Source organism: Taudactylus pleione, unplaced genomic scaffold (genome assembly GCF_031769625.1).
Source record: "Taudactylus pleione unplaced genomic scaffold, aTauple2 ptg000092l, whole genome shotgun sequence".
NCBI lineage: Eukaryota > Metazoa > Chordata > Amphibia > Anura > Myobatrachidae > Taudactylus > Taudactylus pleione.
The window spans coordinates 15,922,257-15,950,161 of record NW_028284494.1 but is presented as its reverse complement, the minus strand read 5'-3'; the positions used below and the strand labels follow the sequence as shown (position 1 = coordinate 15,950,161).

Below are 27,905 nucleotides of genomic sequence, written 5' to 3'. Positions count from 1 at the left end.
ATATGTTTTATGAGGATGGGAGTAAAACGAGTAATCTCGACCCGATGGGCTTGAAACCCTCCACGTATCAGCCATAAGATCATGAAACAGCTTCCTGACTCTACTATACTTCTGTTGGGAGTATCTGGGGGCTTTAGTCGAAATGTCAAGGGTTGGGTCAAGAGTTCAATTTAGGTCCCCCCCCCCAACACTACAATCCCAGAACATAGAGGTTCAAGCTTTGAAAGGTGAGATTGAAAAAAGGAAGGTTGGTCCTGATTAGGGGCATAGACTACAATAAAGGTACAGGGTTGGTGATATATTTTACAATTTATTAGAAGTATTCTACCCGGGACTGGTTTATGGACCGAAGTTATGAAAATTTGCAGATTTTTGGAAAATAAGATCGCAACTCCCTTGGATTTACTGTCTGGGGTGTTGCAGTAATATGCGAGAGGATAGCGATAATTGGTTAGGGATGGGCTGCAGGTTGAAATCTTAAAGTGAGTCTCCTGTATCAGTGCTACATCTACCCTATCTGCCCATAAGGATCTAAGTAGAGTGGATCTTTTCTCAGGTATATTGAGGCCCCGAGCATTAATCGAGTGTATTTTAATTGTGCTTGGGGAGGTCATGTAATTTGTGAAAATAGAGAACATACATCAATCCTCAAAAAGGTCAAAAGAAAAAAAACAAAACAAATAAAAACAGTAACATCTGAAAAAAAACATAAAGTGAAACATAAAGGAAAAAAGAATTGCAAAAACAGGGTTAAACCCGCAGTGGTGAAACCGGCACCCTGCGGAGCCAGAGACCCAATAGGCATATAAGCCAAAGGCGGGTGTGGGGTTAGGGAGTCACCGCATTGGGCCTTAATAGGGAAACATACAATAATGTTGCAACAAGACAAAACATAGAAATGCTTAATGTTACTTTACATCTTAAGTTTATAGGAAAAAACACACCAAATATTGCAAAAAGGATCAAAAATTTGGTAACCTAATAGATCAATGAAAAAATGTCAACTATCCATTTATCGAGATAGACAAAAAAAACAAATCTAATGGACTTTGCAAATACATAGCGAACAAGAAAACCAGCAGTTAGATGGATCTCACCCGCTATCAATGGAGGAAAACCCTAGTCCAGGAGTGGACAGGATCAATCAGGTAGCATCTTCAGCCATTGAAGGTAATGGAGCATGTGATCTTCTCCTGGAGCCATGAACTTCTTGCCAAGGCGGGTTATTCACGGGTGTTTGAGGTAGTTGCAGTTCAGGCAGATCAAAATCCCAATTGTGGACGTCAAGGTTTGGTATACCAAGTACAGAACAAAATGAAGGCAGATCAGAATACGAGGATAAAGAATGTGTTTTCCCAGCCAAAGATACTTGAAGGTTAAAGGGGAAACCCCATCTATATTTCAATTGGCGCTTACGGAGCTCATCGGTGACAGGTTTAAGGGATTTACGCAGTTGAAGCGCATGCCAGGATAAATCTTGGAAAATTTGGATAACCGTACCATTGAAATCAATCCCGTCCAACTGTCTAGCTTTACGCATTAGTTCCTCTTTCTATGAGTAGTAGTGTGAACGACATATGACATCACGGGGGCGATCAGCTTGAAGACCTCTTGGTTTTAAGGCTCGGAGAGCTCTATCAAGGGTAATAAGCTCATTCGGGTCATTTCCCAGAATTTCGTTGAATATTTTCGTAAGTGCATCTATCAGACCAGATTGGGGGACATCTTCTGGCAGACCTCTAATTCGAACGTTATTTCTCCGTTCCCTGTTATCGAGATCTGTCATCCTTAGATTAATAGCACAAATTTCTTTTGTTTGGGCTGAAATTACATCTTTCAAAGATATCAAGTAGGCATCTGTGGATTCTTGAAAATTTTCTAGAGAAGCGACACGGTCAGAGATCTTTGAAATGTCTTTCCGGACAATAGCAAGTTCCTGTCGAATGGTGTCTTCGAGATCTTATTTTGTGGGTAGGGTCTTCATAAAAGACAGAATGTCCTGGAGATCTGTATCCTTCTCAGCGGATGTATGAGGTTGGTCTTCCTGAAATAGGGACATTGTGGGGGATGTTGAAGACGACAAAGGGCTGGACGTTGTGGGATCTGCTATGACCTTGTTAGGATTGGTATGAAGAAATGGTCTCAGATCTGCCTGAGAATGGGGTCCTTTTGGTAGAGGTGTGTTACATTTTTTAGGTGTTTTTTTATTTTTGACCATAATGTAGCGTAAGGAAGAAGATCAGTAAATAGTAGCATAGGTCACAGTAGGCGACATCAGGTTGCAGACATGTTACATAGGTGAAAATCCCGCACACGGTGACTCCCTGCGGTCTGGCATCACATTGACATTAAATCCTATCGAGTAGCAAATCAGAGAGCAGCTATGTGGTCTCACATTTAACCTACATAAAGGCTGAATGCACTTGAGGATTTATATAGTTGATTATTCCACTTTGGCAGGATTACAACAGAAGGGGGAGAGTGTATTCAATAGAGATGTATACAATTTATTTGTAGAAGTATAGGCTGCAAAGATAATGGAATACTTGTAGACTGCTATTCCCCCAAAGAAGGGTTAGTAGAGCGTCAATCGAACGTTGTCTACTGTGTTCAGGTGATACTGTGGGAATCAGCAAAGTATACCTCACATGTGGTAAAACAGCCAGGTAACCGCGCCGAGGTAACCCCTAACTGGAAACTTCCAGAAAGTCAATGCATCCCCCTAATGTAGTCAGATGTGCTGGCAGAGATGACTGTCAGTGGAGATAGCAGGGAACAGTTATGTGCAGCCCGTAGCCAGTAGCCAGTAGCTGGGTGCAGGATAAAAGCGGTGTGCAGTTGTGAATATCTCCGGTATCTCCAGAGATACTTGCAGTGACACGTGGAACATGTCACGAGGGCCGCAATGGACGGGAGACCAGGCCGCGGGCACGAGAGCCGTCTGCTGTAAGTGTGCTCTATGCGCCAGGAGGAGAGAGAGGTGAGCTATCCCTACCCCTCGCCTGGGGAGACTAGTCTGCCTCCGATCTCGGCGTGCTCCGGTGATGTAATCGGCGGGACTTCCCTTATGGCATTATATTGCAGATTGGCGGGAAGACCACTCAAACTTTTTAAAGAAATTAGCAACCAATCAGATTCTACCTATCATTTATCTAGTATATTCTATCAAATTAAAGCTATAATATGATTGGTTGTTACAGGCGACACCTCCACTTTTGATATAGTTTTGATAAATCTCAACCTTTATTTGTTAAATAACAAGATGGTGGGTTGCTAATAGTAACAAAATCATATTTTAGTCATAAATGATGGGTAATTAGGGGAGATATATAACATCTGAAGGGACTAATGTATGACTGTGCACAGGGGCGTCTTAAGAGAGGAGGAGGCCAGTGTGCATTCCCCGTGCAGGGCCCCCTCCCCTTTCCCCGGCGGCCGGCAGACGAATGTTGCAGCTGGCAGAAGCAGTAGACTCTGGGCACTAGAGTGTGCCCACAGTCTGCTGCGCATGCGCAGAACGCCAGAAAAATGGCAACGGTGGCCATTTTCCGGCGTCCTGTGCAGAGCTGACACCCGACGCTGGACCACGGACAGGTGAGTTTTAAATAATATGGGTGCAGGGTGTGCGGGTGGGGCCCCCTGGACCCCCTGACCCCATTACAGATACGTCCCTGACTGTGCAGACCAGTAGCAGATCCAGGGGGGCGATCAGGGCGAACGCCCCCCTGTAACACAGCCATTGTGCACTTACCTACAGAGTACTGACGCTGACACGGGACCTGGCAACAGGAGAAGGGATCTTTGTTTGACAGCCGGAAGCTAGGAGACATGGCGCACCGCGCTGCGAAGAAAATGTGTTTGTTTGTTTTTCTAAGGGGGTGTAGCCACGCCTCCTGCAATTAGGCCACACCTCCTTCCACTGGGCCCGAGTCGAAACTCCTTGACGGCTCTAGTGACAGGGACAGGTAGGTTAGTTCACAGAGTATGTGTGGGAGTAGGTGCTGAGATAGATGGTCCAAGCGGGCAAGCGACTTCCCAGTGACTGGTGAAGTACGTGAGTACTCTCATCATGGTTAGATATATATTTATATGTGTGCATATATACTATATATATATATATATATTTGTATATGTATATATATATATATATATTTATATATATAAGCTTATGTGTGTATATAACTATATATATATATATATATATATATATACATATACACACATACAGTATATATATTGTATATACACACCGCCCCCCCTAAAGCAAGTGTCTAGATCCGCCTCTGGTGCAAACACACTCATGGCAGATGAAGATGGGAAGGAAGCATTCTTCGTGGTTTAGTGAACACACTCAGAGGAACATTGTGAGGGAGATGTATCAAACCTTGGAGAAAGATAAAGTACCTGCCAATAGCTCCTAACTGTAATTTTACAGACTGTGTGGTCTATGTACTAAGCCTTGGAGAGAGACGTTGACAGAGATAAAGCACCAACCGATCAGCTCCTAATTGTAATTTTTCAAACACAGGGGTCTATTCATGAAGCAGTGAAAAGACTGGATAAATGAGCCAGTAGAGAAGTTGCCCAAGACTTAGTACATAGACCCCTATGTTTGAAAAATGCCAGTTAGAAGCTGATTAGTTGGTACTTTATCTCTCTCCACTAGATACACCCCCCACACACACACAGTCTTGATTTGTTTAGTGATTAGAACTGTATAGGTAAAGAGTGGTTGTAGCTGCTCCTAATTGGCTTTGTTCAGCTACAGTACTCATAGTGAAGGTAGCCTATTGTTGGAATTATCGCACCCTCTAAAGAGGACTGATGGAGAAGTTCCCCATAGCAAACAATCAGCTACTACCTATCATTTTATAGAATGTACATGATAAATGATAGCTACAAGCTAATTGGTTGCTATGTGCAACTTCTCCACTTGTCCTCTTTAGTAGGCTTAATACATCCCCCCCATCTTATTGCAACCTATAAATTTTCTAGGAACCTTAAGGACAGGCTGACTATTGAGTCAGATCACAGAATGACTTCCTCGTGTAGTTGATGGGTAATCTACCAAGGTTACCTGGGCTCTTTGATTATGACATCAGTCAAAAATGTAACAGGCTCTCTTCCCCCATTTGTTAGCATTCACTTGTGGCACACTCCTGGGATTAGTGAATTAATTATGAACATTCTATACGGTCTACAAGAAGACATTTTTTAGATTCTGGTATTGATGGCCAAGCATGTTGGGGCACAGTCACTCCCCATTGTGAATACTGGGCCTCGTCTGTAGTTGCTGTTGTACTGCCCAGACCATACAGACATAGGCCCGCGGTCCCTTCTTCTCTGCACCCCTACACTCTACAACCGACTCAACCTACCATTGAATTCTTCTTGCCCCCAGATCAGATAAGAACGTTGTGGAATATGTTGAAAAGGGACCCTAGACAGCACACCCTGAATATATATATAATGCGAGGTGCTACCTGTGGAGACTATTGTTGCATACACAAAAAGAAGAATTACAAGTGCACAACTCCAACATTACTAATTATATATAATATATATAATACATTTTGCAATAGACTTTTGCAATAAATTAATAGAGGTTTTGGCATTATCATGGCCATGGTTATGGGCCTACCCACCGCGCCCAGGTAACCTCTGAGGGTAGGTCACTAACATACTTGGGTTTAAATCCAGAATGCAGGACACCCCCAAACAGGCCCAGCTGAGCCACCCCAGGGCATCACTCTAATGAGGAAAGGTGAAGTGTAAAAAGGTGTTAAGATAGATAAGAGCAGCTGCTGCTGCATATAGTAAGGTGAAAAATAAAGATGTGGAAATAATACATATATATATTAAACAAACAATAGAGGTGCTAAAAGTGCAAGAAAGGAAAATTGTGTTTATAATGCGATGCCCTGAACGGAGTGGAGTCAGTTTTTTGAAGCATATACTTTGGTGTGACTGATTCTGGATTAACCAAAGTGAAAATTTTGTGTGTATTTCTACGATTTTTATCTCCAGGATCTATAGCAAAATATCACTGATTTGGAATGGTGGGTTATAACCAATTTATAAATTTTTGTAATAATCCCTTTTACATCAAAGATAATTTGCTATAGTCAAAGATACATCATTTTTTATAGGCAACTGCTGGCAAAACTGTGTAATAATAACAGCCTTGACTTTTTTTAAGACTTAAACTATATGACTGCAAACCCAAAACCAACTCGTTTGCTGATGAGTAGACTAAGCAAAACTAAAACTCCCAAAACATGTCTAAAATAAAGAGTACCTAACAAACAATCATTATAGCAATAAAATGAGACACCAGAGGCATGATTAACTTTATACTGACTCTACAAAAAATGTTTATGTTAACAGCTTTATTGAGGAAGACGGCATAATCTAACCATTTGCAATTTAAGGGAAAGCTCCATTTTAAACAGCTAATATTTAAATAAAAGATTTTACATTGGAAGTGCTGGTAAAAAGCATTGACAAAATAACTTATAAAACCACTAAAGACCAGTATTTCTAGTGGTTAATTTTTAGTAAAAAGACACATTAGTAAGTATCTCATTTGTACCAAAATACAGTTTCCAAAGATTAAAAATAAAACATACTTTTTTTTGTTTTTGTTTTTTTACAAGAAATTTGAACATAAAACTGCAGCATCAATATAATCTCATGTTATCACGTGAAGTGTTTTGAACAAAATAATATTATTAGACTACATTACTTTTACTAGGACACTATAAGAGACACTCAGGGTAAGATCTTATTTTGTGGAATACAATGTGTAGCCCGTGGTATGTATAGAAGAAGAACAGCTGTATCTGTTGTAACAAAAGAGATGCTATTATAAAAAAATTTACTTGTTTAAGGGGAAGTCTCAAGTTTTCTTTGTTTTCTAGCAATATATAAAATAACATTTTGAGTTAATTAAATTTATTGAGGTAAATAGGTAACTGCCTTTTTTCCCCTTGGAATAAGCAGGAGTAGTTTTCTCCTTCCGTGTCATCGAAGTTCTGATTTATGGAAACGTTGCGTAAAATGGTTTGTATCATTGTAAGAAGGGGAACCGACTATTAATGACTGATGATGAGCTACCTTTACTATGACCGCTGTGTCAAAATTTAAAGTGACAATATTTAGTGCACCCCCACAGAAAAGGAGGACATATATTTTGACTTTGTTAATTTTAAAAACTTCTGAAAACCAGATAAACAATTTAATTTTATCTTTTAAACAAGATAACATTTCAATGTTCATTTAATTTTTCATTTTACTTTCTGTAATTAGATAAAATTTTAATGTTCATTTAATTTTTCATCTTACGGTCAGTAATTTTTTTTTTTCATTTATGAAATTTTTTAATGAAAAAAAAAATAGAATATTGAAGATACATTTCAACACTGATTTGAATGTATGTTTGTATCTAAGGGATGTACTGCAAGTCTTAATCATAATATCTAATTGATCTGATAATGATATGAACAGTGACCTGGGGAGGAGATGTTTCAAGCAATGAAAAGAGAGGAGAAGTGGGCCAGTGGAGAAGTTTCCCACAGGAACCAATCAACATATATCTATCATTTTATTGAATATACTTTTTAAATACAACCTAAAAGCTGATTGGGTGCTAAGGGCAAATTTTCCACTGGTCCACTTTTACACTCTTTTACTGCTTGATACTTCTCCGCCTGGAAAGACATTTTTTTGTAGTAAAAAAAACCTTGGTACTCTGTAGCAACATAAAATGCTTTGCGATGTTTGGAGCGAATGAAATAACGAACATGTATAATTACGATTAGTGGAATGTTTTAACTTTGTGGCATGTTTTTTGCAAATTAAATATTTTTATTTGATTCCCGAAATGGGTCACCAACTGTACCTTGATACAGATAATCCACCTGGAGGTTCTACAATGATTTCACTTTACAGTAGAATCTTGAATATAAATACTCAGAAATGTAAACTCCATCTTTTAAAGCAGGCATTATACATCACATCTCTACATTTGAGACAAGTGGCTTAGATAATCAGAAAGAGGTACATACTGTACTATAGGAAAAGCGGTAAATATGAATCCGATATAATTCCTGCCACAAAGAGAATATTATGAACCATCCACGATCAGGTCAACCATAACTTCTGTGACAAACTCTTACACACAGTATTGAACTGCCCCATAACTCGTCTTTACATGGGCCACGGAAAAAAAGCCATCCTTTGAACTGCATGTATACGTAGGATGTCAATGAGTTACTGTGTGTTGCATCTTTGGATGATGACTTTACAGCACAATCATAAACTGCTGCCAATCTCAAAGCAATCAATGTATATAATATCCCATCATTTAACTTAAAAGCAAATTCTGCCCTTATCCTGGTGACACCAGCTTTAATGCCACTTAATTAACTTGGCCCAGCCAGTCCCTTTATTTAGCCCTAACTATATAATGACCGTGGTAGAGAAACAAAACATTTTTTGTAAATGATAATTGTTAATGTAATACTATTATGAGTAACTTTCTGCCATAAAGAGTCAAATAAACGTATTAAGCCATGACCCAACTTTTTAATCTGTAACACAACTGTCGTTTAGTGTCAAGGCCTTCCGGTAAACCGTCTTTTTAATTAAAATGCCAATACGATCAACTGATAGTGTTTTCTAATTTACCATACAAATATGTCTTCACTTTTTTTTCGCTTTCTAGAGAAATTGTCGTCTATTACGATGTTTATGCAGTCACAACAATCCCTCTATGATGCTGAGATTAAAACAGATGCAAAATTGTAGACACACCACTCAAACACTGAAGAGACATATTAAACATTCTATTAAATAAATAACTTACAAAGAAACTGAAAAAGGGGGAGAAGGTAGGATACACCGGCATACCACAATATTAATTTTTTAGAACGGGTTGAACATGTTTACACATCTTAATCCTATAAAATCTTCTGGATGTCTCTTCAGAAAAATCCATTACTGTTGTAGTTTTGACCCAAGTGCTTCCAGTAATATCTCACGTGTCTAACTGATCATTGGATCATTGGGCCTCAATGAGCAATGAAAATCTTTGATTTGAGTTAGAATTCCATAAATAACTTTCTCAGAAGATCATCTCTCCAGTTGTCTCATGTCCTTTAAATTGTATTGTACAAATAAAAACATTCCTCAAATGGGCGGTTAGCTTTCATTTTCCCGCATTCGGCCTGGCCAGAGTCACATTTATAACACAGTACAAACAAGTCCTCCTCCATATGATAGTACACTGATAGTCTATAGCAGTCTCTTCTGTTTTTTGCTTACAAAAAAAGGTAACTGTGGAAGTTCCTTCAAATGTTTTCACAAGACATCAGTCTAATGCAACAAATCCTTCATCTAAAGTTAAAGAGCAATGGGGAGAAAGTGAGCATTAGGGTGTTTCCTCCTCGTTCTTGGTCCTCTTTTTGGAGTTCCTTTACCATTCAGTGCCACAAACATTTGTCTCCCTTCATTCTTCCAAGTAAGAGATGCGTACGTGTTATAGCCATTTTCCTCTATTCTCTCCTTTAGCTTACAGTCTACATTAAATTCTTTCTGTGAAAATAAAGAGACAAAAAAAGACAAAAGTCACAATGTACAACTTTACTAATATATAGGTAAGATATTAAAAACATTCAGAAGTATATTTGTCTCAAAGTTTGATAGTTTGTGTTTTTTTAGTACAGTAGAATAATAATAATAATAAAATGTATTTAAATAGCGCATTTGCGGGACATAAACTATATTACAAAAGAAGCAGCTATTCTGGGCACACTACAATGGTTAGAGTGGGTGAATATAAAATATGAGTTCTACAGAATGACAAGTTCTGTTTATTGTCCATCCAAGGCAGCCATCTTGGGCATACTAAATAGGCACACAATCATAGGTTACAACGGGCAGGATAAGCAATACTGTATTTGGAGATGTGATGCACATTAAGGATATACAAAATACAGAAGGTGAAATACTAAAAAAAAACCAATGCACATAGAATCACCAAATCCACAGATTGTTCATCCAACCTATTCTACCCTAACCTTGTAAACTATTTAAAAAAAAATAGTTTGTTGGCTTTTCCAAAATTAAAATAATAATAATAATAATAATAATAATAATAATAATAAAAAAAATACAATATATTACTTAAAAAAAGATCTAAGTTTGAAAACATTGAAAATTGTTGGTGGTATCTTTTATGCAAAATCACTAATGGTACACGTATGAAATTCACATAATATTGCAAGTCTACAAGTGAAATTTAGATGAAAAAAAAATAAAACAAATGGCATACTACAGAATTGTATATTTCTTTCGATTTATCATGTTTTACTTGTAAAACCATTACAGATATAATACAAAATAGACATGCATTAGGGTTACTTGTAATTATGGGTACAGTAATAGTGTTCTCATAAAAAACAATGTTTACTTACAGAGCCATAGACCTTGCCTTTTTTGTTCATGGCTAAATAATAATTGCTGTTAATGGATTTCACTGCTACGACCCCCACATCTACAGATGTTATCTCCAATATACCTAAAGTGACAGAGAAACATTTATTTGATTGTTAGTATGCTGACAGTAACTACAACATAAAATTGACACATGGAATTTAAAAAAGAGCCTTAATCTGAAACACAGAAATATGGTAATATATGATAAGTGTTGAGAAGTGAGTTGTTGAGAATAATTACATAATTGCATATATATATATATATATATATATATATATGCATACAGTATATATAGATATATATTTTTTTCCATAGAACTAACTTGTCTGAGAAGATTTGCTAGGCAACACTAGTGAGGATTGCTACATGGGATCAGCACGTAGGTACAGTAGTTCTTGACTATTCCCAAGATAAAGAAACTTATGTAGCAGTGCAACTACTATAACGCACTTAATAAAAAACACTTAAAATCTAGCACAATGGTGAAAAAGTACACATCCATTGAATATGAACATTGTTGAGGAATAAATATACTCGAAAACTCAGAACCTACAGTATAACCTATGAAATTCAAAAGTTTGACAACTCCGAATATATTTGAGTTCCGATTAGCTATGGGACCCAAATCCAACTTATTTCTTAAATCAGACTGAGAACTATCGTTTGCAATAAGCAAACACAATAAAGAAATTATTAAAATTTAACTTGAACATGTGTGAACCGGCTCACGAGTTTGAGTGTGCTGGAACATTGTCCAAGTACTGCAATGCAAATGGTGCTTGGTGAAGCAAATTTTATTTCTTTAATATTTTTATAAGGCATTTTACCCAGATATTATAAAATGTTTTTGATTTGGGCCTGAAACCCCCCCCCCACCCCAAATTTGTCAAATCTCAAATCTTCCCCATTCATTTAAAACTTTCCACATGACAACTTAGTAGCAGTGATGGGTTACATCCTGACCTACAGTACTCTCCACCTGGGAGAGAGTAAAGGAAAACAGCGACCTGTATGCAAGTAACCTTACTCAGTGGCAGTGATTGGGTTGCATAATGATTTAGGCTTTTTTTCATCCAGGTTCTCTCCATATTCTGATGTAGCAAGGACACCACTCAGGAGTAAACATAGAGCAGATGTAACCCAGATGTGAATCATCTGTATATAGTGCTCAAGATTTTTCTATGCTTTTTTTCCAGGAAAGAGGATCATATAATAACTGGCTATTTTTTACAATACAAGTGCGCAAGGCGCTAGGCCAAAAACAGATTATGTTACTCAAACCTAAAAGGTTGTTTTCAACTGATAATCATAAATAGGGTGGCTATTTTCACTGTTGTGGTAGCATCCAATTAAAGGAGAAAACTGTATATTAATTGGTTTTATAAATAAACAGGAACCAGTAGTGAAGTACTTATCATCATACTCATATGGCCTATTTATCACAATTCGCATAATTAATGCAGTTGTGATGACAGTTTATCAGGTAAATTCGAAAAGCAAAAATGAATATATTCTCTTGAATTCACCATGTTTGTCTTGCCAGGACACAGGCTCCGGTATAAGCCATCCTGGTGAAGAACTAGAGGCAGAGTGACAGCTTACACCACTGACGTAACTAGGGTAGTGCAACCAGTGCCATGGCACAGGGCACCACAGGGGGCGCTGTATGGGCCTATCAGTTTTCCTGTTTATTATCATTCTCACTTGTAGCTTCCTCTTCTTTTAACCCCAGCATCTCCTGTCTCCCCTATCTCTTCCCTGGCCGTTCCCCATGAGCCCTTTTTCCGATGCTTCATCTTATGTGCCTATTTTAAAAATGGGGGAATGCGCAAACAGCGAACACTCTATCTGGCACATGGCACCAAAAAGTCTAGTTACGGCTCTGGCTTACACTATCACTCCACTTTTGGGTTCGGACTCAGGGCGTGTACGGTGCATGCATGGCTGTCGGACCTCTCTCTGGTAAAATTTCAAGCTCCTATAGACACCTGATTTTGCAGTTGGAAATGGATATCTCCTGCTCCTACTCCTCGTTAATCCCCGGGGATGATTATCTTGTGTGGGGATCCCCTGAAAACAGTTGTTTTTGATGGAGTTCCTCCAATTTAACGTTAATAAATATGCTCCTGTATAACATATTAATTATTTAACCATTAATGCTGCTTTTAAGCAACAACTTGGGACAACATGAATTTCTTAGTGCAAAAATGGGACCTAAGATCATCATCACTGGTGTTGACAATAGAGCAATGCATGGGAGGAGGAAATATTGTAAGTGCAAACAGGGGCACATCTAAACTCCAAGTGTAGGCTTTCTGACACATGCATTCAATAGCTCCAGGCACATTCAACATGTTTTGCTGGTGTCAATAACCAAGAGATTACAGGAAACAAAACAGAGTTAACCAGCTACTTGTGCCAAGTCAATGTGCTGAATACTTAACATACTTCAGCAGCACACTCTATCGCACTATGGTGTTCTGCCAATTACGCCAAACAAGTAACATGATAAACAGATGAGGTGCCGGCATATGTAAAACAGCTGGGATCTTTCTTTATGTATAGTGCGTATGTAGCAGGTAATAGTCAGCTATGGTAGTCTTCACTGCACCGACACAAATAACTGGGCAGATAAATGTATCACATAAGGCAAGTGCTATACAAATCTTTTCTGCTGAGAAATATTTTAATTGATTTTTTTTTATATAAAGTCTAATAAAATGATGCAATGGCTGATGGAATAGCAGACTTAAACAGTTTCACATGGAATTTATACATCATTAGAGGCTACATATACCACATAAGTAGGGTTTATTTTCACTTTATTATTCTGTGGGCTTTCCGTAAAACACATGGCCACATGTTATCCTGCAAAAATATTTTGAGTTTTGCATATTTGTATCTAGCCATTTCAATGGGACTGCCGTATTCTATATTGCTAAAGGCCAAAGGCAGGTAGTCTCAGTTCCTCCGTTTGTATTGAATAAAAAATGAGCAATAATATACTTCTCAGATGTCCTGATTTTTTTATGGACAGATGCGATTTGAGGGGGCTGTTCTTTAGCTGGCATTGTTTGTCCCGACTGCTAAGAATCAGTGCCCACCACCACATCTAATTTCTAGGAAAAATACACATAAATGAAAAAAAAAAAAATATTAAAAATAGAATATAGAGGGGTCTCCTCACATGCCATCTATAGGAAAAACACATAATAAAAAAATTAGCTAAAATATAAAAACTTACACATATCGGGGGGCAGTGATGTGCGGTCAGATGAGGCAGAGTTTTGACTATAATATTTATAGTCAAAACTCTGCCTCAAAAATGTTTAAAGAAAATATGATAAATTTCTTCTTTGTATTATTCTAATCATTTTTATAGTGTAAACTCTTTAGTAAAAAGTGTATGGCAGGTGAGGCACTGCCTCCCCTATCTATCTTTTTTGCACATCCATGATCGAAACACACACCAAATTTCCAGCACTATATACTGCTGCACCTTTGTATAATGCCCATATGAACCCTCAGGTTCAGATATGTGTCTGTAAATCTGACTCTGATACCAGCCAGCGCCTCCCCAGTCATTTACCTCACCGCACGTCACTGTGGGGGGTCGCTTATCTCCCACACTTTTCCAATGTCCCTTCTCTCTGACAGGAACTTGTGGAGCAACCTACCACCTCTGTATTTTTACCCCAGGTGCTGGCCATCCTCTTCAGGTTTCACCCTCCCTTCTAATCTCACAAGGACTGAGTGCTGCAAATAGCTTTGTTTGTGTCTTACCAATTTGGGGCACACTTGGGTGTAGCTTTGTGGACCAGGGCTGTATTCATATGACAGCATAGACAAGGCACATTGAAATGGCAGGTAAAAATCCTGAGGGCAGCCATTGCCAATGCAAGAACCCTAGACCTCCGCCCCTCTCATCTAAAGCTCCCACCTTTACTCTTCAACATCTGTTAGTGCCACACAACTACCCGCTAGTGACATAGAGGAGCTGTAGGTAAGCAGCTGACAGTATTATTTCACTCATTCAGTGTTTGAGGCATCCCCTAAACCTTGGTGCTTGGCGACTACCTAGGTTCACCTAGCGGTAGCATCGGCCCACGCTGTAGCTCATCAAGGTACTGTACCAAATTTAGAAGTAACTAGAGATGGGAATTTCCAGATTTATTGATTAACAATTTACCTCAGCTCCCCCTAGGAAAATGAAGCAGAATTGTCCTCTATAAATAAGCAAATATCTCTCTAGTAGTTGGTGTTTTATTTGGAATTACTGGATACTTTTAATATCATTTTGAAAGCAGTTGTTGGGAATAAAATATTATTCTTTGCCTATGTGCTGTTCTCTACTTCCCATGTGCCTGGTGTTTTTTTTTTTTGCTGCAAATTTCCATATTTTAGAATCTGTATCAGATTTATTGCGATTTTTTTTTTGTTTAATTTGACACAAATAAAACTGTGCAGTCCTGTAAAACATCTTCCTAAGATTTTTTCATCCAGAAAGGGGATGTTTATAAATGGTTTCCAGCACAATACATGGGGTGGAAGTGGGGGCTGGGAACACACAAAAATAGCCTGGTGTATTTGTTACATATCTGATGTGCTATGGCCTGTGACTAGAGAGGAAGGCTGGTCCAAACATCCACCATGACTGAATACTGACATGTAGAAAGGTCTTGCTGGCTATCTTGCCCCCTAACTGTGCCCTTTATCAGAAATCACACAGTGCTACAGTTACCAATTTTTATAAACAATTTGATACTGAGCACGTGCATCACCTGCTGTGGGTCCATGCTAAAAATAAAAAATAAGGGCAATGCCAGGGACAAAAGTTTCCAAGGAAAAATCGTGAGAACACGAGACTCCTATTGACATTGCTTAAACGGGCAAATCTGCTGACAAGTAAGACATTTACTTTCATTATCCGACCTCCACTATACAGATAACATATAGTTGCTGCTTGGGTATTGTGGCTTTCCTACAACAAGTACAATTCTGTCAGAGAAGCCATTTGCGCCCGATAAGGGGACGTGGCCTACAATCAGTGTCGGGGGAATGCAGTGGTAGGGGCCCATTCTTAAAGGGTGTGGTCATCCACCAGAGGGGGATGTGGCCAGCAACCACAAATGCTTGGCTAACCATTAGGCAAATCTTGGTGTAGTTTCTCAAGCTCCCATGTTGATCAGTGGTCCTGCTCCTCTAGGTAACTGACCGTCTAATAGAGTAATCTATCATTTGAGGTCGGGAACCTGACACCTAGAAGAGGGGGGTGGGCCAATAGGCAGTGGGGCCCACCAGGAGTTTCCCCTATACCCCTGTGATCCAGTCAAACCCTGCCTATAATAAAGAGGGCATGGCCTCATGGGGACTCCTGATAGCATCACTCTGGGGCCAGCATCCGTAGAGATGCTAGGCTGCTCCCCAGAGACTGGTGCCTGCACTCTCAGCTCCTCATCTGATAGGAGCCGAATGCCGCAGCAGGAGAATATCACACTGCAGCACCTGGCTCTTGTCACTGAGGAGGAGCCGGCATTTTGGTGTCAGCGCCTCCGAGGATGACACCCGGTGCGGCCTGCACCCCCCGCACCACCATCGTGATGCCACTGCCTCTGTAACCATTTAACCATTATATCTTGAAATTAGGGTCAGTTGGTAATTATGCAATGTGCACATGTATTGGGAAGTAGTCGGTTTGTCGACAGTCAATATATCAACACACTGATGGGAGAATGCTGGCGGCATTATGCCGACACATTTGTAATGCTAGTTAAAGCATTTTAACTGTGTCAGCATTAGAACTTTAAACATGATGCTTTGCAAATATGTTTACAGTTCTAATGCCAACCTGGTTAAAATGCTTTAGCTAACATTACAAGTTTCGCCATAATACCGTTTGTATTCGCCACATATATTTTGTCGACATTGATTGTCAACAAAACCTATGCATTCCCCTCTTATCTGATAGCTTGGAATTGAGCATTCCATATACTTGCCTCCTTTCTTTTTTTTTTTAACTCCCCTTTGAGACATCCAAATGGCAGGTGTTGGAGGTATGGTCAGGGCCACCCATAGAGGGACTGTCATGATGCTCGGCACTGGCATGGTCGCATAAAAGGTTTCACTGACACATCCAACATGACCGTGCCCTCCTCCTCATCCCCTGGCATTTTAAAAAATCAGTTCTACAATGGGAACATATAGACTCCGCGGGGTGGTAATGTTACAATGGAGACCTATGGTCAAAGGGGTGGGGGGCAATGCTACAGGGTTACCAAGACTACAGTATAGGGGCGTATGGGGATCAAAATTTGTCAGGGTGCTCATAGTTGCTATGGGTGGCCCTAGCATGGCCCTCACCTCTCTTGCACAATGCTGCAATGTACGGGATCACATATTACGGGAGTGGCTATAATGACGTGATTTGCGTTCTGGGAGAACAGGTAAGTACATCATTTAATACTGTTTAATTCTATGCCCCTTTTTATTTAACTTATAAGGCAATGCTGTAGATGTTACATAAGCTTACAATCTATAATACTTGGAAATATAAGCTATTATCACTCCTTCCATCACAAGATGCCAACACGTGCACCCCCTCAGCCACCTTGGCCCGCAGATCCATGCAGTTACTCGTAGCAACAGGTGATGTTGCACAAGAGTGACCTTTTTAGCATTTTTTAAATGACATGGTCAATAGTATAACTAGATTTTAAAGGGATTACTGTTCCAGAAGATTATTTCAGGACCTCCGCAATTGTCCAGGCTTCCCTATATACACCGGTGATACCGATCACCACAATGCTCAACATTTCCCTTCCAGTTTCCATTCAGTGCATTTACTCATATGACATCTGTTTCAAGTTCCCTTTCTCTCCCAGCACCTGCCCTTTGGTCATACTCCGGCTCTGTGAGACGTGTTTCAGGTGTCTCATTTGCAAAGTACAGATAAGACACTGAAAGCATTAGATGGAAATGAAAGAGCCTCTTATGGGGGTCACACTTTGCCTTTGAACATGAAAGTCTCTGAAGCTGTGAGATCAGTGACAGCCACCTGCAAGAGGTGTCAACATGATTATGAAGTGCGGGTCCTCGGGACATGGCGGAGACTTGTGTTATGGTGGAGGATAAACAAAGTATTTTAGATAAATGCAATATTTAAGATTCTCTTAAGGTGTATTTTGAAATTAAATATAACACTAAAAGGACATAGGTTGTTTACCACACATGCAGCCTATGGCAATGGCATTACAGTGCATGATGGCAATACAACATAGTTACTAATGCACTAAGATAAGTAGGTAGCCTAAGCAGCTGCAACTGGCTTTGTTCTAATGGGTGCTATGCGTTCCCTTCATATCCATGCCAAGAAAGCACATCCATAAGCCTCATCCCGAGCGATTTCTTCACTGAAAATTAACAACAGCTGCAAACTGCAGTATACCAAGAAGAAAAATATTAATTATCTGGTAAATCTGGAGCAGATTAGACTTAAATAATTGTATTCTGTCCTGTAACGTAAACAGTTTCTTCTCCTATAATACATCTACAATACACACCAATTTCATAAACAGTCATTCAACACATCATCAGACATTGATAAAGACTTTAAACTCACAAACACACTTAAAAGGCTATCACACTACACCCGTCATCTTACACCTCGGCAAATTCATTACCTATCACGTGCGCATTGCGGGACAGAGCAGTTAGATCACATAGCTCGATGTCAAAAGAGGACGTCTAGACTCGCACTGTGATCTGGCTTTGCGTGTAAATACGGTGGGATTTTAACTCGGAGTGATGACAACTCTTTAAACTATGCAAAACATTAAATATTTAAGCAAGATGCTTAATTTCACATTATAAAAAAAAGAGAAGACTTGGTACCTGACACTGCTGGTGTTCTCTTTGTGCTCGTTATGTTTTATATAGCTGCACTTACATGGTTAATGCAACAAAACTACTTTTAGAGGTACTGCAAGCTATATGTTTCTTTGTGTTACTGTATATATATATATATATATATATATATACCAACCATGTACAGGCGGCACTCGGAGTTTGGTGAAACAAGATACCTTCAATGGAGGGAATTTATTGGGTCGACGTTTCGAGGTGCAATTCACCTCTTCCTCAGGACAACAAAAGTTGTTGTCCTGAGGAAGGGGTGAATTGCACCTCGAAACGTCGACCCAATAAATTCCCTCCGCTGAGGGTATCTTGTTTCACCAAACTCCGAGTGCCACCTGTACATGGTTGGTATAATAAGGTGGGGGTGCTGCCCTCCTTGGTGGGCACCGGAGCAAGTCAGGGCGCAATGCCTGGTTGCACTGAGTGAAGGCGTGCTGGAGTGTTGTATTTGATATCTATATATATATATATATATATATATATATATATATATACAGTACATACATATACAGTACTGTGCAAAAGTTTTAGGCAGGTGTGGAAAAAATGCTGCAAAGTAAGAATGTTTTCAAAAATAGAAGTGTTAATAGTTTATTTTTATCAATTAACAAAATGCAAAGTGAATGAACAGCACAGAGATCTAAATCAAATCAATATTTGGTGTGACCACCCTTTGCCTTCAAAACAGCATCAATTCTTCTGCCTAAAACTTCTGCACAATATATATATATATATATATAGTAATATCGCTCTCTGCCGCCTGCGTACTATACTTACCCATTTGGCGAAATAATGGCCCGATTTAGTAGGTACACCTATACATTGCTTACTGTTGCAAATACCTGATGATGGCAGGGCTCACATGCCCATGCTGCGTTACCGTATGGTTACTCTGAAGTCTCATAATCGACTGATATTGGACCGAGCTGCATTTTTGATTTTGCGAAGCTGCAAACGGGCAACTCAATACAAATCCCAGCCGCTGCGACATTTGCAGAAGTTTGCACAGTTGATGCATACATATGCACAGCTGCGGCTGCGTTAGTGTACACTTCTCAATCAGGACCTGAGTCTTCATTTTTAAATTGTGCACACAACACAAATGTGCTGCCATGCATAACAGCCAACCAGACAGTCGCTGTAATCAGCTTAAAGTGTGGCTATTAAAACCCAATGTCTGACTGATCACTTACATTTTGCACCATGTTATTACGGTGGATCTGTCATCTACACACACTCGGTTGAGTCAGTCATTTAGTGATATAGACAAATATTTTGCTCATCACTTTGCATGTCTCATGTCTTAATGATGTCACTATTTTCTAGTAAATGGATAGGTTGTACGCTTACAAATAGTGTTGAAGACAAGAAAATTCTGACAGGTGGTGTGTGTGCCCAGCAATGAATGGGTGTTAGGAGGGAAACGGAGGGTGTAAGGGACATCCCCAGGGAGTAAGGGCCTGATTCATTGGCGCTCGTAAAAAGCGAGCACTCGCTCTGAATCAGGGCGGCCGCTCGCATAGCTGTGGGTGACTACTTAAAAAGGGGTAGATGTACTAAGCCTTGCAGGGAGATAAAGTGGATGAAGACAAAGTACCAACCAATCAGCTCCTGTCATGTTACAGGCTGTGTTTGAAAAATGACAGTTAGGAGCTGATTGGTTGGTACATTATCTCTCTTCATTATATAGTACATCTACATCTACCTCATAGTGCAGAAAGGAAACGCAAAGGAATAGAAAATTTAGTACAAATTTTCCTTTATCTTTTATGCCTCAACTATTCCATGTTTGGACTATTACTACATCCGTATTGTATGTTATTCATGACACTTTCTACATTCTTAAAATAGATTACTTTTTTTTGTTTTCCAAAAACGCATTTTACCCAACATCTCAGAGTGAGTGAGTCACTATCTACAAGCTGACAGAAGTTTAGAAATGGATGAAGAACGCAGAGCCCAGGATGCTGATTTGCATGGCATGTTGCAGAAACAAAATTAAATATTTTATGTGTTGTAAAGCAGTGTACAGTAAGTCTCCTCTAATACCCCTTTCAGACATAGCCCAAAACCGGGGATTTGCCGGGGGAACACTGAGTCGTCCCGGCTCCTGCCTATGTCTGAGAAGATCCGCACCGTGTTGACAGTCCAGGGTCTGCGACCCTGCAATCAACCAGACTTATTCCCGCGACTTGGAACCTGGGTCAGTGGCCCGGTTTATGTCTGAATGATACCACCCGGGTTTTTAGACCCGGGTCACACTGAGAAGTAACTGATTGGCTGTTCGGGGCTGCCTGGGGCTGTTACAGATTACCTCATCTGCGCCAGACGGCAGAGAGACAAAAAAGTGTCTACTTTAAATGACTTCACAATGAATGCCAGGGCAGACACGGCTCATGCATGTAGGGGGTCTGTGGTGTAGTGTGAAAGGTGTTCTCCGAGCTGGGACTTCTGCACTTTAAATGTGAAATAAAGTACTTGGGAAAGTCGGCTGGGGCAGCGTGAAACATTATTTGAATGCAGTAATGTCTGTTATAGCAAAGTTCCCGTTGCTTCATTTCTTTAGTTTGTAAAACATGAAGTACAATATGCATTAGGGCCCCTCCACTCTGTAATGAACATGTTTAAATGCAGGAAAACTGAAAACACATTGATATGTAGTTTTGCAGTGCACAGTCTGTCTACGTTGTACATTCCCATGCATGTTTTGCTTTTTTTTAATTTAAAGTTAAAAACAAATATATAAAAGCAGTGACATCTATGTTTCAGAATATACATGCAAATGTTACTATCCTGGAGTTTCCCAAACTAGTCCAGATTGATAAATCAAATTGACAGAGGTACTAATTAAGTCATCTGTGCTCAAGCATGGATATCTTTACAACGCGGACCATAATGGCGGCGTTTTGGAAACTCTGGAGTAGCCAATGTGCGTGTTATAGTTTGTACAAGTTCTGCCACACAACCATTTCCATAGTCCATAATACTCACATTCCATCATAAGGTGCAATCGTAAATTGTGGTATTTTCAAAGGTGTAGTGACTACTGACTTGGGTACTTTGCGGCCTGTCTGTAGGAGGCTTGAGCCACCACATGCCTCTCAACTGTTTCAATATAGACTGTGCATGCCAGGTTTAGAAGACTGCCTGTCGTTCCATCAGTGAGCATATTTGCCATGACTTACGATAAGTTGGGAAGTATTTTTGACATCACTATGGTCATTGGAGCACCAGAGGCAGGTGCGTCTACAGCATACTGCAATTTAATAATGTTTTTAGGGAAGAGCATACTGTATGTCTTGGTTTTGCCTAGTGGCACACCACGCACTTGACGTGACTATGCCCTTTTTTTGGGTGTTTGTTACATTTGTCCTGGTGATCTCTAGGAAATGGGAATACAAATCAAATAAATGATACACCATTGCCTAAACCTCCCCATCATTGAAAACTGACAGTAAGGAGGGAATTCAATTAGCCACAAAAGCTATTTATTTGCCCGATCAAGGTCAGAGTCTGCATCCTACAGTACAACAGGGCTTTTGCAGTGTGTTTATGCTGATTTTTGTTAGCAACCTTAGTAGGTGCGTGTAGAAGTCAGCCAAGGAAGCTCTACCATTACCGTTTATAGCGCAGCCCATATTGCGCAAAGTCCTATTGCTACAGTAAAACTTAATTGAATCCCCCTTAAAAATAAGTGAGATTTGTCATCCATCAGTAAAGGATAAAACAGTGACCAGTAAAAATCAGACCCATTCTTATAATGAATGCCTTTGACATTAAGTAGGGCTATAAACAATTTATCAAACATCTATGAATTGTAATTTCTGCAACTACTTTCAGTTCTAGGTAAAATCTGAAACAGCATAATAAACCGTAATACATTCTAGCCGTAAGCAGAGCTTTTTTTTTTAAATGAAAAATGGTATCAGTTTTTAGAATTAAAGGTAACGTTACTCACCTGAAGTTACTAGTTGACACAAGAAGTAGCTTCTATACTCTGGACAACGTCGTTCACAGACATATCACCTCTGAATTTCAGCACAGCTGATGCCCAATATATCTGCACATATATATCAGCGCATCTTGCTGTGTGTACGGGTGACCTGCCGACCGTCCGTTACACATGCTGCAAGGACCGCCGGTGAATGACATCTCAACTGGGCGGGCAAATTCAAATGCCCGCCCAGTTGTGATGTCAGCACAGACACATCAAGTGGCTGATCGGTAAGCGTGTATGGCTTAGCTGATCCGCAGCTGTGTCGGTACGACGACGGCAGATAGCTCTGCCAGGTGTGTTCCCAGCACGAAGATACTTGTTTTATTGATTTCTGAAATGACTTCACTGCTTTCTTCTGCAACTAGAAATTATACTAAACTGAGGGTGAGTCAGGCATTGACATGTAACACTAGGGACTAAGGGCCTCATTCAGACCCACTTGCAAGCGCTATGTGCTCGCAAGTGGGTCATTGGTGGGGCACTGTGCATGCACAGCGTGCACAATGCACGTGCTCGAGCCCCGGAGCGAGTGACAAATTCACTCGCTCTGGGGCTCGCTACAAACGGGGCGGCTGTCGATGTTGATCGACAGCTCGCCCTGTTTTGTAGGCGGGGAGGAGGGTGGCTGGACAAACGGAGGCATTCCTGGGGCTTGCGGCAGACGAGACCCTACCACAAGTGTCTCATTGCAAGCCCCGATGGTCACGATGGTTGCGACCATCACCTGGCTGCTCGCAAAAGCTGTGGGTGGTCACCCACAGCTTAGCGAGCGGCCAGGAGGCTGGCTAAAAAAAAAAAGTGGCCGCCCTCATTCAGAGCGAGCGCTCGCTTTTTGCGAGCGGCTCTGAATGAGGTCCTAAATTTACTATCTAGTGGTTTGTGAAAGCTGCAGATGACCAGCATAGTTTAGCATTTATTTATGTTGCAGCTATAAATCAGTCATAGGCGCTGGTCTTTCGCGGCTCTGACAAACCGCTGGATAGTAAATCTAGCCCCAGATGTGAGACTTCTGTGAGTGGTATGATCTCATCTCCTGGAGTCGGCCCACCTGCGGGAACCACATTGCGTGCAGGCTATACTGATGCAGGTGGGTTTTTCAGAAAAGCATTTTGGCCAAAAAAGTACCAAGGATGCAGGAGGGAAGTTGGGGAAGATACTCATTAAGGGAGAAAACATGTAAAGACAAAAGTAGAATACATATTGTAACACTACAGTATTAAGTTTATCATGAAACCTTCCAGACTGAACTGTGTCATAGTACAGCATATTTACTGTGTGCACCACCAAATCAGGTACAAGTGGATAAATTAAGAGATCTGTTGAAGAATCCAGAGGCCACAATAACGCCTATGCAGGCCCGCATCAGGGGGGAAGGGGGAGGGTACAGTAAATATTAATGTACTGAGCTCAGTCTTAGAGGGGGACCTGCAGTGCACAGATATTTTGTAACTTATTTATTTCTTTTCTATGCATGTGTATGTATGTATGATGTACATATGTGTGTGTGTGTGTCATGTGGCAATATCTAAATGAGGTGAGAAAAGGTCTGATAGGAATGAGGCGAATGTTAGTACTGTGGTGGGGGACGTCACAGCATGTACTTGTCTCCATGCTACATCTCTGCGTCCACTGGGTGGGGGTGTCGTAGGTAGGATGAGGGGGGCCCTGTCTGTTTCATCTAAGTGTGTGTTTTGGCTATGAGCGATGGGAGCGCTAAATGTTGTAGTGTTTCCTGTAATAAGGAACAGACAAATAACCAATTGGCATCAGAGACAAAGTGCGAGCGGGTGGACTGCTCACCAACATCTTAGAAAAAGGTGCTACATGGAGAACCTTATTTGGAAACAAAACATTAGTAAAAGTATAGTGAATGTGAAGACTGCTTTTCAAACTAAAGTGATGATAACAGACTATTTGTGAATTCCTGTCCTAGTTTATACACTTTATTCCTATGCAAGTAGAAGATTATGATATATACAGACACTCCTTATCTATACCAGTCCCTGGCTAATGTGTAGTGCTGGTATACATGGATTATCACTATCATTTATGGTTTAGCATTTCTGTTATGAGGTTTGATGGTGCATACACATGGTACAATCTGTAACGACCTGAATGATATCTTTCAGTGAGTCATCCAGCCACATCTCTGAACAGGCAAAGTTGACAATATCATCCAAGTTGGCCTGCATGCATGAAAGATATCTTTATCGACCATGCAGGAACATGCCTCATTGGTCGTTGACAGGTTGGTAAGTACATAAAAATGAACGATATGAGCGATAATGATATTAACGATATATCGTTCAGTTTTATCGCTCCATGTGTATGCACCTTAACAGTTTATGCAAGAAATCTGCTTCTATAACTACATATTGCAGTCATCATCTACAGTATAACACCATATAGTACCATCCATTATATAGAAGGTTTAATCTATTCAGTGATTAATTCAGCCTCTATGAGGGTATATGAATTTGCCTTAATTGTTTAGGGCTGCTTATTTTCCAATTAAATATTAGCACCCATTGCCGCAGATATAGAGGGATGGACATCGGAAGCACTGCATTGAATGGTTGCCGGGCTTCCAACATCAAATTTAGTGATGTGATGGCTACTAGCTATCGCCTCACAACCATTCAATGGTATGACCATCGATGGTTATACTTTGCACATGCGCAGAAGCAGTCAAAGCTTTGCACATGTGCACTTTAGCTGAGCCGTGGACACAACTTCTGGGTGAAAAAACAAATCAGCCAGCCATCGGATGGGCATCGGAAAGCTGCATCCGATAGCTGACAACCTTCGAATACCCAGAAGTTGATGGAAAAAGTAAGTCCATCGAATCAGGAACATCGATGGTTGCTAACCATCGGCTTCCAATGTCCATCCCTAAGATAAGGTCCCAGGGCCCTGAATCTCAGCTGCAGCCACTCTCTCACCAGCAACCTTTGGCTGGCTAGCTGCTGTAGGACTACAGCACCCAGCATGCCCCGGCTGGCACACACATTGCGCAGCACTCAAGGATACCATAGTATTTCCAAACAAACAACAATATTACTGTGCTTAAGACATAGGGCTCTGTTTATCAAGTGGTGGCATAAACATTAACAAAAGGCTCTATCACCAATCATACCCATTGGTGTTTTCTTATGTTTCTAATGCGAAGGTAAAAGTGCATCAAATGCCATCACTGTTTACTAACATTTTATAGTTTATATGCAGAAGCAATTCAAAAATGCTATTGCAACAGAAGCAAAAATGTCATTGGGCATGGTGACACTAGAAACAATGTAAAATTGCATTTAAAAATATAAGCAGTCCCGTGATTATAAGTCACTGTAACACGCAATTCACAGGTCTGACCTGTATTTAGAGTGTTTATATTATTATATCTGTAGAGAAAAGAAATTAATTTGTTCAGTTTAAATCTTCTTAGGTGTTCAAAGACCAATATATATTAATAAGATATGGATTGGTGAATAATGATATAACTACAATTAAACTGTGAATGGTGATATTATCTATGCATGCATTATTTATTAACATTTATTTGTATAGCCGGCAGGTGTGTTCATCATGACCTGCCATGTTGAACTACACATCCCAGCATGCCCTGCCACAGGTTTTTTTTTATTAGGGAATGCTAAAACTGTTGCTGGGCATGCTGGGACGCAAGTTCCACAACTTGTATTATTTATTCCCTATTTTCCCTCACTTGGTTCCGTAAATATTACAAATGATGATAGTGTAGATCACAGAGTCCCTTTGTACAACACTAAAAACATCATTGACATCTTTCTATGTCCCAGTTAGAGATATTATTTACATTGCTATGAAGGTTTTTTTTTAACTGCTAGATAAACGTAAAGGAGATGCCCACTATGATTTCTCTATTTATATTCAGTAAAAGAGGATACTAATATCTGGATACATTGGTTTTGATTCGCGGGACAACATTGTTGCTAATTTAAAGAAACAAATGTCCTAGCTGCCAGCCTACACTGAAACTAATAGAGACTGTCAAATGTAATGGACATACTGTACATGTCAGCTGATTATTCTAGAAGGGATCCAGAATCAAATATACATAGGGGTCAATTCAGTTAGGAGCGAGTTTGTTATATGAGACTCGCATACAACGCATGAATGCGCGAACCTGAGAAATGCGAGATTCAATTAGAAGTGAAAATTTGCGGAAATTGCTGCAAAGTTAGTGCATGAAAAAGTGGAACCCAAAAAAATTGACAACTGAGATAACAGGACCATATAGAAGGCTGTTAGTGGCCATAAGGAAAGTACTTGTGGTTCTTAAAAGGTGTGAAATAGCTGATTTTTGCACTTTTTATTAATGGTTGAAAAGTGATAGCAAGCGTTTTAAAGCAAATTAAAGTATTTCCAGCATTTTGGGGAACATAAAAAATGGCTGTATGGTATTTTTGTAGTGTTTTCATATAAGCTTGTATACAGTTGGAAAAAACACTCTTACTTCTCATCTGCAAGTTCTAAAACCCCTCTCATATCAATACACCTTCACATACCCATCCCATATCCTTTACACCTCCACATACCTGTCCCATATCCATTACACCTCCACATACCTGTCCCACATCATTTACACCTCCACATACCTGTCCCACATCATTTACACCTCCACATACCTATCCCACATCATTTACACCTCCACATACCTGTCCCATATCCATTACACCTCCACATACCTATCCCACATCATTTACACCTCCACATACCTATCCCATGTAATTTACACCTCCACATACCTATCCCACATCATTTACACCTCCACATACCTATCCCACATCATTTACACCTCCACATACCTGTCCCACATCATTTACACCTCCACATACCTGTCCCATATCCATTACACCTCCACATACCTATCCCACATCATTTACACCTCCACATACCTGTCCCATATCATTTACACCTCCACATACCTGTCCCATATCCATTACACCTTCACATACCTGTCCCACATCATTTACACCTTCACATACCTATCCCATATCCTTTACACCTCCACATACCTGTCCTACATCATTTACACCTCCACTTACCTGTCCCACATCATTTACACCTCCACATACCTGTCCTACATCATTTACACCTCCACATACCTGTCCTACATCATTCACACCTCCACATACCTGTCCCACATCATTTACACCTCCACCTACCTGTCCCACATCATTTACACCTCCACATACCTATCCCACATCATTTATACCTCCACATACCTATCCCACATAATTTACACCTCCACATACCTGTCCCACTTCATTTACACCTCCACATACCTGTCCCACATCATTTACACCTCCACATACCTGTCCTATCATCATTTACACCTCCACATACCCGTCCCACATTATTTACATATCTAGATGCCCCTGGCTCGGCCCCCACCAGTCCCATGTTATTTATATATATATATATATATATATATATATATATATATATATATATATATATA

At 40.1% G+C, this 27,905-nt stretch overlaps 1 protein-coding gene across 1 annotated transcript in view; it reads right to left on the bottom strand.

The window, feature by feature from the left end:
- Positions 1-6,390: 6,390 nt before the first annotated feature.
- Positions 6,391-27,905, bottom strand: part of FGF10 (fibroblast growth factor 10) — a 123,409-nt gene continuing 101,894 nt past the window's right edge. Inside the window, exons 2-3 of the mRNA XM_088469497.1 lie at positions 10,476-10,579; positions 6,391-9,594 (exon numbers count right to left, since the gene is read on the bottom strand). Of these exons, the coding sequence (XP_088325623.1) occupies positions 9,403-9,594; positions 10,476-10,579 (296 nt within the window). The 3' untranslated portion in view covers positions 6,391-9,402. The remainder of the gene's footprint in view (positions 9,595-10,475; positions 10,580-27,905) is intronic.